Source organism: Mesoplodon densirostris, chromosome 14, assembly GCF_025265405.1.
Source record: "Mesoplodon densirostris isolate mMesDen1 chromosome 14, mMesDen1 primary haplotype, whole genome shotgun sequence".
NCBI lineage: Eukaryota > Metazoa > Chordata > Mammalia > Artiodactyla > Ziphiidae > Mesoplodon > Mesoplodon densirostris.
Genome location: NC_082674.1, coordinates 59,614,437 through 59,628,351, shown reverse-complemented (window position 1 = coordinate 59,628,351; position 13,915 = coordinate 59,614,437). Strand labels below are relative to the sequence as shown.

Below are 13,915 nucleotides of genomic sequence, written 5' to 3'. Positions count from 1 at the left end.
GGGTGTGGGGAAAAGGGAACCCTCCTACACTGTTGGTGGGAATGTAAATTGGTGCGGCTCCTATGGAAAACAGTGTGGAGATTCCTTAGAAAACTAAAATTAGAGCTACTATACCCCGCAATTCCACTCCTTGGCATATATCCCAAAAAGATGAAAACTCTAATTCAAAAAGATACATGCACCCCAATGTCCACAGCAGCACTATTTACAAGAGCCAAGACATCAAAGCAGCCCAAGGGCCCATCAACGGATGATTGGCTTAGGAAGATGTGGTATATTTATATACAGTGGAATATGTATTACTCAGTTATAAAAAAGAATGAAATATTACCATTTGCAGCAACATGGATGGACCTAGAGAATATCATACTAAGTGAAGTAAGTCAAACAGAGAAAGACAATTATAAGAGATCACTTATATGTGGAATCTAAAAAAAAGAATACAAATGAATCTATATAAAAAACAGAAGAACTCACAGACAAACAAACTTACGGTTACCAAAGGGGAAAGGGAGGGGTGGCGGGATAAATTAGGAGTATGAGATTAACAGATACAAACTACTATACACAAAACAGATAAGCAACAAGGATTTACTGTATAGCAAAGGGAACTATATTCAGTATCTTATAGTAACCTAAAATTGAAAATAATCTGAAAAATATATATATATATACAACTGAATCTCTTAGCTGTACACCTGAAACTAACACAATATTGTAAATTAACTATATTTCAGTAAAAAAAAAAAAATTTTTTTTTTTAATGAACAATGCTATGATGTACCATACTTACCCCACCTCACTGTCTTGTTCTGCCCGGAGCATAGCAAACCACTGCTGTTTATACACAGAACATAGCCATTCTGAAGTGTAAAAATACATATAAGAATAATAAGAAATATGGAAAAACATAAAGGATTTAAAAATTTTAAGAAGTTGATAAAATTTTTACCATTTTAAAATTCAAGTTTAAAACAGCAATAAGTAAAGCTGGTAATTTTATTTTATAAATATGCTATAACGATACAGCTTAATGATTTTTAAAGTGGTAAATGTTATCTTCCTCTGCTTTAGGACAGATTCTACTTAGATCACATACATTTAAAACTTTAGTTAAAAGTATGTTCTAGTATTTAATAATTTCCTTTTCATAGCTCATACTATTTTTCATTTGTGAGAAACATACTAAAAGTAATATTTTCAGTTTTAACAAAAGCTTTAATAGAAAACTGAATGGATTGTTCCTATATTAAATTATCTGAAAACAATTAATGAGAAATATACAATCTCTAAATTATTAGATGAATTATGCAACTCAAGAAATAATTTTGACACGATTTAGATAACTATTATAATTTAAATTATTACAAATGGAATATAATAATTATAGATATTCTTCCCTTTAATAATAAGCATATAATTTTTCCACAAAATGAGACTGTGGAAGCTGAAATTTTAATTATTTTACATAAAAACATGGATTTATTAAAAATATAAGCAGAACTGGCTTAGCACCATATTTATTTTTTGCTCTTATTTATTCCCAACTAAAAGGGTAGTTTTTCTAATTTTTAAGTTAAATGATTTCTCTACCTCTACTGAAAGGCAGGGGAAAAACCCTAGTGCAATTAAAATCTGGGTTTTCACTTCATAATTCTCTACCTAATAAAAGGTATCCAGATGACTTGCACTGATTTATTGGTGTCCTTCCTTACAATTCTCTATAAATATACTTATGAGTGCTTCTTTCCCTAAAATAATATTGTTGCTATTATAAGGAATAACTGCTGAATATCTAGGCCACAAACAATTCATCTTCAGTAGGTAAAGACTAACAGCAAAGTTTATGTGACTCAGTATACCTACACACATATTGTTCATCTTATTTGCAAGGTATTTGGATTTTAAAATTCTGTTTTACTGTATTTTATTTTTTAAAAAAAAGCTGATCCCTTCCCATTAAAATGATTTCTCAACTCACTACTGGTTATGCCTGTAGTCTGAAACTCGATGATCCAGAGATAGAATAGGCTTTTCATGATTCATTTATAAAAATGGAATGAAAGGGTTACACATTCATATTCTCAAATATCATGTAAGCTATATCCCATGAAAATGTTTTAAAATTTGGTTTCAACAACTTTGAATAAACTCCTTTAAAACTAAAAGCATTTTTTTTTGGCTAAGCCACCTGGCTTGCGGGATCTTAGTTTCCTGACCAGAGATTGAACCCAGGCCTCGGCAGTGAAAGCACCGAATCCTAACCATTGGACTGCCAGGGAATTCCCTGAAAGCATTTTTAAAAAGTTAAAAATGTGGGTACACATTTTTGTCCCTCCTTTCTTGCCTTAATATAAAAGAGTAAAAAGTCAAACTAGAAATCTTTTTGGTCACAGGTAGTTCATCCAGTAGCAGCAGCCCCAAAATAAGTCACTAGAACCACTAGTTCAAATGCAATGTTGACAGTTGATACACAGGGGGAAATCTCTGATAAAATGAGATTGAAAAACATGGGATAAAAATAAGTGAAACAATTTGCCTTATACAGAATTTTTAATATGATTATATGCAGACGTATCTCCCAAAACGCAGATACACTAGGCAGAGTTTGCCAGAATTCTTTTTGGCAGAGTTAGTGTTCAGTGGAAAGATTCTGAAAAAGTGCCTTCAAGAAACTTCCACTCAGTGAAAACAAATTTAAGCACTTTTAAACTTTATCAGACCAAGATACAAAACAAAAACTCAAAACGGGCACATCAAAGTGGCATTTGACAGTGCTATAAATCAGCAGCTGCAGATCTAATCAACAGCAGTTTTTTTTTATTAGTTTCTGCTTTATAACAAAGTGAATCCGTCTCAACAGCAGTTTTGAATGTAAACACAGTACTTTTCTAATAGAATAAATGAGATAAGTCAGAATGAATTTATTTAGATCATTTCTCTTGTCTTATACAAAGGATATGGGGAAGGGGGTCTCCAAAAGTATACTGTTTGAAAATCTAAATGTCTTAGATTTACAAAACTTTAAAACACAAACAGAAAGATAAGATACGCCCTGAATTTGCCTAGTTTTATTGTTTAAATGAAAGAAACAGTGTATATTCAGGTATATACACATACAAAAATCTACTCACAACCAGTAAAGCATATAGCAAAAAACAGCCTACAGGTTGAATGTTATATGAAACACGTTAAGTCAGAATTAGATCATGAAGGTGAAGGACAGTCTACATAATAAAAAATTCCTATCTGGATAAAAGAATATTTTGTACAGAGCATCTAGGTATATTAGTATAAAATTATGGAGAAGTTCGTCTCAAAGATCTTCATGTATAATAACCTAAAAATCTAGTTCCAAAAGATGACAAATTTACTGAGTACAGTATTTCTCAATAAACCTAATTACATGAATGTATATACCTTTTCATTTTAAGCAACTTATTTTCATAAAATTCATACTGCTTTAACAATTATCATCTCTATTGAATTTACGAAAATATTAAGCATTAAGTTTCCCCACTATTCCCACAACAGTAATTCCTGATATAAAAAGTTACAAGAATACCTATTTTCTTGCCCACAATGCAAAGTAAGGGAATAAATCTATTTCATTACTTTGTGATCAAAAGCCAAAAAATTAAACATACTCAAAAGAATGGTGATTCAAAGTTAAGTCTGAATTCAAAGTTAAGTTTGCTTAAGTTTCTGCAACCGGATGTGCAAACTTAAAGAGATTAAACATAGTGGACTTCTTTTAAGTAAGATGTAGCCAAAAAAAATATGGGCTTTAGAACAGGAAAGACTTGGGGTTGCAGTTGAGCTCTGCTTCTCACTAGCTGTATGACAGGATAGTAATACTTCACTTCAACTATAAAATGGGAACAACTACCTTGATAATTTCCAAGATTATGTTACATGATAGGTGTTAAATGTATAATCTGGCATATTACCTGGGACACTGTGAAGAATCTACATGTATTTGTTTACTTTTCCAAATCTATAATCTGGCATATAACCTGGGACACTGAAGAATCTACACATATTTGTTTACTTTTCCTCCTCCCCTTTAAGGTTCTTAGGTTAGGAGCTAGAACCTAAACTCATCTGATAGAGTAAATACAGTATTAGGCCATATGTAAGTTAGTATGTTTCAGAAAATGATTTTAGTACACACAAACTGAGTGCCTACTACCTGTCAAGCACTGTATTATGTACCTGAGAGAAAAAGATGAAAAACATACAGTCCAAACAGAACACAGATATATTCTGTACTACAGTAATCTAGCAAGAGATGACGATGTCTTAACAACGAAGTGGTAGCAGGCAAAAAAAGGAGGTGAGTTTGAGAATTATCTAGGGAAAACATCTATAGAACATGTTGAACGGATGTGGAGGAAGAGAGTTTGAGGAGGACAGGATGACTTGCAGGATTCTGCCATTTTTTGTGAGGCTGGGTGGGTTTTTAACGTTGATGACTGATAAGCAAACATGGGAAGAAAATACCAGGGACTAGAGCTGGAGAGGAAAGATATAAGTACTGTTTTGTTTTGTTTTTTTAAAAGAATTTATTTATTTATTTATTTATTTATTTTTGGCTGTGTTGGGTCTTTGTTGCTGTGTGCGGGCTTTCTCTAGTTGCAGTGAGCGAGGGCTACTCTTCGTTGCGGTGTGCGGGCTTCTCCTTGCGGTGGCTTCTCTTGTTGCAGAGCACAGGCTCTAGGCAGGCAGGCTTCAGTAGTTGTGGCACATGGGCTCTAGAGCTCAGGCTCAGTAGTTGTGGTGCACATGGGCTTAGTTGCTCCGCGGCATGCAGGGTTTTCCCGGACCAGGGTTCGATCCCGTGTCCCCTGCATTGGCAGGTGGCTTCTTAACCACTACATCACCAGGGAGGCCCATAAGTACTGTTTTGAATAGATGAACTGAAGCAATTTACACATGGCTAGTAACAGTTGGATATTCAAGTATGAAACTCAGGGGAGAGGTCAGAACTAGAATCTTTCAGTAAGTCATATGAATGAAGGGCATCACTCTGGGACACTGCACAGAATGAAAAGATCAATGATGTGCTAAGGGCAACCTCAGGAAGTTAAGAGGTGGGCAGAGTAAGAGAAGCTTACAAAAGAAAAAGAGAAGGAATGGTCAGAGAGACAGGAAAAGAATCAGGAGAGTACAGCATTTCTAAACTAAGGTAGTACTGTAAGAATTTCAAGAAAAAAACTAACAAACCATGATATAAAATGCTAGAGAAGTTAAAGTAAGACTAACATGAGGCCACTAGATTTTACAAACAGGACAAACCTAACTTTCGCTAGAAAGTTTCAATGAAATAGTGGGGCCAAAGACAGACTGAAGTGGGCTGAGGAATGACTGAAAGGTAAGGAGATGGAGCAGCAACTCTGAAGAAGGTGATTATAAGGACAGGAGCAGTTACCATGAAGGGGACTCAGGGTCAACATGGGGGGCGGGAGCGGGAGGGAGGGATTTGTTTTGTTTTTTAATAAGAGATTTGACCACACTTATAAGCTGAGGGAGAACAGGAGGGGGCTGAAGACACAGATTATTAAATGACAGTGCAAAATTCCATAATAAACAGGAAGTGATAGGATTATGAACACAGTAGAAGGTTGGCTTGCACAGGGAGGGAGCACCTCAAAACCTCTGGGACAGGACAGGAAGGACAGGTGAAGAAGCCCAGGAATCTAAACAAATTTTTGCCTGATTACCTTGCAAAAATTTATAAATTTATATAAAATTTATATAAAAATTTGAAGGAGAATTTATATTAAAAAATAGGAGAGTTCCCATACTGACAGTGAGGTTATTGGAGAGGAAGCTTGAACAGAGTGGCAGAGGTTTGATATATAATTGCTGAAGCAAATGAAAAAGAGGAATGACCAAGTAAAAGTAGTATATAAGGAGTCCCAAGGTCCAGGCTTAGCACTGAAATATGAGTTTGCAGTGGCACCAATACAAAAGTTATAGAATGCTCTGGAGCAGTACTCAGCACAGACTAGAAGGTATAGAAACAAAGAAGGTTTAATTTAGTTTTAGAATTTTGTAAAGTAGAAGGACAAAGAGTTGAAAGCAACTGTGAAAGAGAGTGGTCCAGATGATCTAACATGAAATCCAGACCTGAAAGGAAGAAAAGGCAGGAGGTTTGAAAGACTGGCAGAAAATGGAAGGCTTAAGACGGATTGGAGGGCTTCCCTGGTAGCGTAGTGGTTAAGAATCCGCCTGCCAATGCAGGGGACACAGCTTCGAGCCCTGGTCTGGGAAGATCCCACATGCCGCAGAGCAACTAAGCCTGTGCGCCACAACTACTGAGCCTGCACTCTAGAGCTCACGCGACACAACTACTGAGGACCACGCGCCTAGAGCCTGCGCTCTACAAGAGAAGCCACGGCAATGAGAAGCCCACCCACCGCAACTAGAGAAAGCCCACGCGCAGCAACAAAGACCCAACTCAGCCATAAATAAATAAATAAATAAATAAACAAATAAATTTATTTATTTAGAAAAGACGGATTGGAAAGCAAACAACAGTGTAAAAGGAATGAGGCTATGAACATGCTAGAAGGTTACAGCTTGCAAACTACTGGATTTCTCATGGTGAGAAATTCTGGGTTACAAGGTTCATAGGTGGCAAGTGCTTAATGATCAGCAAAGATAAATGTTACAGGAGTTAAGGTCAAATTACTAGGAGGCTAGGGTACTAAGTGGAATGATAACATGGACACATTATGTTACTGAACAGGTGTAGAGAGGCAGACAGAAATTAAGTGCCCAAGTCTTTAATGAATGTGGAAGAATGACTAGGGATCAGAAGAGAAAGAATAGAGGGTGAGCTGGATCATATGCAACAGAGGGGGCTGGCCCATGACTATCTGGCCTCCTAACCCTTTATTAGCAGGGTGTCTTAAGAGACAGAATGTCCTCTGCAGAGGGAAAATAGTCTCTTCTGGGAGAGCTAAATAAATGGAGAGAAGAGATGGAAGACATGAGAGGACATAAGAGAAAGGTCAGGGAGGAATGGCAACAAGAGAGGTCAGAGGTATCAAAGGGAAGGGAAGTATGACAACGAAATCATGGAATGAAACACACATAATGATCTGACCTAAGGTAAATCTAATTCCATGATATAATGGAATTCAACTGTGCTTGACACAGTTAAATCCTAAAATACAATGCGTCTATACAAAATCCTGATTTAATTTGGAATTAAACATATTTCTATTAAAATTTTAATTTAATTTTTTCTATTTTAATTTCTATTTGAATTTAATTCTGACCTAAAGATGATCAAAATGTATGCATTAAAATTCCCCAGATTACTGAATGCATAACTTTGAATAATGTTAACACGTGTTTGGCACTATTTCTGAAAAATGAGCAGTCAATTTTAGCTAAGTAATTGAAATTATTTTCATTTATTTCAAATCTAGGATACATTCCTGTTGAGAGCATTTACCAATGTACCTTAAAAATGTGAGCTATGTGGCCACTTTCTGCCCTCTCACAAAGAGCATGGGATATAATTTTAACTTATACTCTGCTTTTGAAATGATAACTTTTATTTGGATATACAGGAAAAACTATTTGTCCATTTATATTCTAAAAGGAAAAAAAATGCCCTTTACTGTAATTTTAGGTCAGGAAAAAAATGGCTGAAATCTGGTCAGAAATTTAGGATATAAATTCTTTTTAATTTTATACTAAATAAAATATTTCAGACTAGAAATACTTGTACCCATTTGCATTCCAAAAATATAAAGCTTATCCACTTGCGTCACAGAAACACCTGAATTAAACTACTTTACAAAAGACTTTATTTTTTAACCTCTTTCAAAATTCATTTCTAGAGAGCCTTAAAAGCAAGTATGATTAGAGTGGGAGTATGTAATAGGCCTTGGCATCTAATATTACACCATTGCTAGGGTCTGGTGTATAACACATACTAAAACTATTACAGAACTGCTATACTATAAGGGAACATAACCTTCAAGAGAAACTGTGACTTAAAAAACAAACAAACAAACAAACAACAAAAAAAACCCAGACCCACAACCCACACAAACGTAATACAAATGATTTATACAAAATTAACCAAAAAAACCACTGTCTATAAACCTGCCTAGAGTGATTTTATAAAAAATGCATTATTCTTTTTTTTTTCTTTTTTGCGGTACACGGGCCTCTCACTGTTGTGGCCTCTCCCGTTGCGGAGCACAGGCTCCGGACGCGCAGGCTCAGTGGCCATGGCTCACAGGCCCAGCCGCTCCGCGGCATGTGGGATCTTCCCAGACTGGGGCACGAACCCACGTTCCCTGCATCGGCAGGCGGACTCTCAACCACTGCGCCACCAGGATAGCCCAAAAATGCATTATTTTAAAACTACCAGAAATGTTAACTCTGGGTTTGTTTTCCATTCAATACTTTTGTAAATAAATTACAGATTTCAGTTAACAATTTAAATCTATAAACACACAGCTATATTAAAAACCGAGGTGTCAAAAAATTATAACTTTCAGATAAATCTATACATATTTACAAGTCAATCTTCAAACAAATTCTATTTTCTGTTTCTTAAATGCAAATATAGTACTAAACTTAATCCTACACAAGCACTAGATACTTAACTTAAAAAACTAAATCAGTAATTGTTTCAAAATTTTAAATTTTTAATTGGCAAAGGTATTACATTTGCTTTGACAAAAAGTCTTAACTAGGGGCCTCCCTGGTGGCGCAAGTGGTTGAGAGTCCGCCTGCCGATGCAGGGGATACGGGTTCGTGCCCCGGTCTGGGAGGATCCCATATGCCGCGGAGCGGCTGGGCCCGTGAGCCATGGCCGCTGAGCCTGCGCGTCCGGAGCCTGCGCATCCGGAGCCTGTGCTCCGCAACGGGGGAGGCCACAACAGTGAGAGGCCCGCATACCGCAAAAAAAAAAAAAAAAAAAAAAAAAAAAAAAAAAGTCTTAACTAGGACAAGAAAAAAAAACAGAAAATAGCAAATTTAAGGAGTATTAATAGAAAAAGCAGTTGACCTCTAAATAGTACTTCAAAAGTCTTTTTTATTTTATTAATTTATTTTTTTTCCAAAGTCTTTTGAAAGTCTAGTCCAAAATAGCGTATTGGTTAAGCAAATTAAAGAACACACACATTATAGAATACTATATAGCCATTTAAATGTTCTGAAGAGTATTTAATGATATGGGAAAATACTCACAATATATAATGTGAACACAGAAGATTATCTATATGGTATGATTCTGCTTTGGTATAAAAATGTATACCTTATTGGAATTAAGGATAATTTCTATTTTCCTCATTATTTTTTTCTATGATATTACTATTATAATCAGAAAGATATTACTTAAAATCATAATTTCTTCATGTTCTTACCTGAAGGTACTAGAGAATCTTGTTCGATAATTCTCGCGGAGGCCAAATCACTGATAATATACTGTAATCTTAAATGTCTGAATACTGACACAAATGGTTTTCCTTGCTCAGTTTCAAGGAAGGTCATACCTTCAAAATCTGTAAAAGGAAACAAAAAAACAGCTTAAATTAAACAGCCATTTTTTTCAAATCAATTTATTTATTCCTACATGTTTTTATGGGCAGGGACACACACACACACACACACACACACACACACACGTCTATTAGAATACAAATAAGCTAGTTTCAAAGTTTTCAAGGATTTTATAAACTTTGGGTGTGTGGATAAAAAACTTGGGGAGAGGGCCTCCCTGGTGGCGCAGTGGTTGAGAGTCCGCCTGCCGATGCAGGGGATACGGGTTCGTGCCCCGGTCTGGGAGGATCCCATATGCCGCGGAGCGGCTGGGCCCGTGAGCCATGGCCGCTGGGCCTGCGCGTCCGGAGCCTGTGCTCCGCAACGGGAGAGGCCACAACAGTGAGAGGCCCGCATACCGCAAAAAGAAAAAAAAAAAAAAAAAAACTTGGGGAGATTTAGAAAAAAGCCCCAGGAAATTAACTTTGGTCCTAATTAGACCCTTGGGCTGGGAATTCAATTGACACCTTTCTGGAGTTTGGAACTTACAGTGAGTGCAGCAAGGTGGGAAAAGAAGGCTTGAGAATGGTGGTTAGGATTCAGGTATCTTTCCAGAATCCCACAACTTCAGTGGAACTCTAGAGCCCAGATGCCTCTCTCAAGGGTCTTCACAAGATACACAGGACATGGAACATTTCTTGGGATCTTTCTAATTTATGCTTTAGTTTCATGTGATGAACACTAGTTAATACATTAATTCTCTATTAAAATACAAAATAAGATACAAAGACATTGTAGCCATGGATTTGCAACACAAGGGTAGTATTTATTGTTAAAATAATTCAAGTTTATCAATTTTTTCTTTTAGGGAGAATTTAAGGTTATTTCTAAAAATACTCTCAGTTGCATTCTAATATGCTTTCATGAGTGGGAAGGAAAGATCTGGAGTTACTGCTATCAAGCAGAGACTTGTACATAATCCCTAGCCTGTTCTCTATTACAAGGTATACCCATGGCAGTGGACTCAGCCTTGTTGCTATTAAGGATAGTAAATAAAAGAAGAAATCCCTACATATAATTGTGCAGAAAAATTTCTAAATTTCTATTGTTCTGATGGTCCTGACCCATATATATCTGCAAAGTCAAATAATTAAGAAAGCTTAAGAGAAATATACTAAAATATAGTGGGTGAGGGGACCACGAGTGATTTTTTTGGTCTTATTTCCTGAGTATTCATCACTTTTATAATTTAAAAACTGTATGAAATAAACCTATAAAGTCCTCACTGAAAAACAACTTATAAAGTTCTCACTGAAAAACAAGGACATCAGACATACATTTTGCCTTATGCAATAAATGTTTCCCTGAAAAGTTATCTTAAAATGCATACTTTTACACTACTGAGGCTGGGATGGAGAGCCTGGAGTGGGAAAACCAGAAGGGGACCACAGCTTCTTATTCTAGTTTCTGCCACTTAGGCTACAGAATAATTTCTCTCTTGATGGACTGCTGCAGTTAATCCAACTGGAACTCAAATGAGCATAAATTTATGTCAACATTTACCTAACATCTATTGTTTCCATTGAGTCCCTTTGCCTCCCCCGCAAAATATTTATTTATTTATTTAGGCTCTGCTGGGTCTTAGTTACGGCATGTGGCATGTGGGATTTTCACTGTGGCATGCATGCGGGATCTAGTTCCCCGACCAGGGATCTAACCCAGGCGCCCCCTGCACTGGGAGCATGGAGTCTTACCCACTAGACCACCAGGGAAGACCCCCTTTGCCTTTTTAGCTTCTCCACCGTCCTTATCTTTTTCAGCTTTTATCTCTGTTTTTTAAGTTAAATTTTCTCCTCTACTTTTTTCCTTTATAATTTCTCAAATCCCTCTTTAAATGCCATAATGTACCTCTAAAGTATAATTTAAGATAGAAGTTTAGCATTTTGTTCTTCAAGCAAATCAAGTTAGATTTTATTGATATGGTCATTTACACATTTTTGGTTCATGAGCTTGAAGGAAAAATAATTAGCTAGTAAATCTCACTACATAAAATAATTCTCAAAATTTATTTAAACAAGACAAAAAGAGCACTAAATTTTAATAAAGAACCTCTATTCATCAAAAGACACCTTCAGAAAAGTTAAAAAAACTACAAACTGAAAGATAAATGCAACACACACTTATGGCAAAGAATCAAGAATATATAAAGAATGCTGACAAATCTGTAAGAAAAGACAAATACAATATTAAAATAGGAAAAAAACCTGAACAGACATTTCACAGAAGAAGAAACATATGGCTGATAAACACACAAACAGGTGTTCAATCTCCTTAGTTTTCAAGGAAATGAAAATCAATACCACAATATGAAATAGTTCAATAACAAAACAACAGGATGATATATTGTCCAGTGGTGTGCTGGATCTGGCTCGTGCTGGCTCACAGGAGCTGATGGTATGCATTTCCTCCCAACTCCGCATTCAGTGGTGTCACGTTACTAGCCTGAAATTAGCCATGCTGGGAGAATCTGTATCATGAAAATTTTAAAAAATGCTACAAATAAGTGATTATTTTTTTATAGAGGCAGCTTACCAGCACATCACTATGCCACGCATTCATGTTAAGACATGCAAAATGCCATAACATTAAACATTTAAACATTTTTTAAAAGCGAAGTCAGAGGGACACAATAGGAAAGAAGCACATGAGCAGTCTGAAGTTACTAATGTTCTAGTACTTGAAGATTAGTTCACTGAGGTTCAATACATTATTTAAAAAAATGAAAAAGGTGGCCATGCATGGACCAAAAATAACAGTGTACTACAAAAATCGTGAACTAAGGATTATGATTTTTATCCACTTCTTTGCATCTGAGGGCCATTAAAATTTTGTTTTTTCTATATCTGTTTTATCCAGTCTCAATTTTCTCAGTGTAAATGCGGAGTTGAATTAGATCATTGCTAAGGTCCTCTCCAGCTCTAAAATCCCCTAGGTTTATCAGGGCCTGATTTTAATTAAATTTCAATTTAAAACAAAAAAGACAAGTTCTCAATAAAAATTTCAGGCATACCTTTTCTCTTCTTAGAAAACCAGACATCTGTTTCAGTCAAAAGCTGGTTTAAAGATCCATTCCAGGAAGGCACAAGTTGAAGGAACATCCACTAGGTTAAAAAAATAAATTAAAAAAATTACAAGACTTCATTTAGCTTATGATTTTACATTTTCAAACTGCTTCCTTAAAACATGATATCTGGGCCTCCCTGGTGGCGCAGTGGTTAAGAGTCCGCCTGCCGATGCAGGGGATACGGGTTCGTGCCCCGGTCTGGGAGGATCCCATATGCCGCGGAGCGGCTGGGCCCGTGAGCCATGGCCGCTGGGCCTGCGCATCCGGAGCCTGTGCTCCGCAACGGGAGAGGCCACAACAGTGAGAGGCCCACATACCGCAAAAAGAGAAAAAAAAAAAAAAAAAAAAAAAACATGATATCTAAAAATTTTAATTTCCATTTTACAAGCAATTGAAAGAAGTAGAACTATCACATGATATGCTCAGAAGTCTTAAATTCATCATGGTATTAATCATGGTCCAAAGATAAAAACTAGATGAGTATATGATAAGGAATAAGCTAATCCCTGAAAAGTACTTATGGTCTCAGACACACTGTAATTATAGTATTAAAAAGGTAAATGTTGTGTGTGTGTGTGTGTGTGTGTGTGTGTGTGTGTGTGTGTAATATACACACACTATTATGTATATTATATATAATATACTATATATATATAAAATATACTAATTTATTCTACTCACCAGTTAATTCAGTTTCACTACACACTACGTGAGATTATAAAAGAAAAAATTAAATATGGGAAAAAGGAGTTTCTTATTGTCTTAATTGCTGTTGAGACAGTATGCAGAGTAATGAAGAGCATTACTGTTTTTTAAATCCTAGCCCTGTCATTTAATAGCTAGGGAAATTATATCACTATGTAATCTGGGCCTTAATTTCTTCATTTGTAAGATGAGCATGATAACATGTCAATGTCACAGGACATTAAAAGAATTAATATGCGTGACATACTTAGAGCAGTGCTTGGCACATAGTAAGCATTCATCGATAATTACGGGAAAGAATGAATATTACCAGTGGCTCAGAGATAGAAATGGACTGTCTACCCTCCTTTAACGACTGGTTAACACAGTTACTAAACTGTCCTGAGGAATAATAGTAATAGAGTCTCATCTCTATCATAAGACAAACAATCCCAATGATATAACCTAGAAGGTGACTATTCCCAGATTTCACGACCGCATTAGTACAGACTCAACTACACTGTGAGTGTAGACTCAACTACATTTTTGTCCCATGTTAGCTAGGGACAAAAGGCTAAAGGCAAAATTATGCAG

The 13,915-nt window shown here is 36.0% G+C and overlaps 1 protein-coding gene across 2 annotated transcripts in view; it reads right to left on the bottom strand.

Moving 5' to 3' along the window:
* Positions 1 to 13,915, bottom strand: part of GMCL1 (germ cell-less 1, spermatogenesis associated) — a 46,659-nt gene that overhangs the window by 17,011 nt on the left and 15,733 nt on the right. For both annotated transcript variants that reach the window (XM_060117735.1, XM_060117736.1), the window contains exons 8-10: positions 12,584 to 12,674; positions 9,399 to 9,536; positions 794 to 863 (exon numbers count right to left, since the gene is read on the bottom strand). In XM_060117735.1, coding sequence (XP_059973718.1) covers positions 794 to 863; positions 9,399 to 9,536; positions 12,584 to 12,674 — 299 coding nt within the window. The remainder of the gene's footprint in view (positions 1 to 793; positions 864 to 9,398; positions 9,537 to 12,583; positions 12,675 to 13,915) is intronic.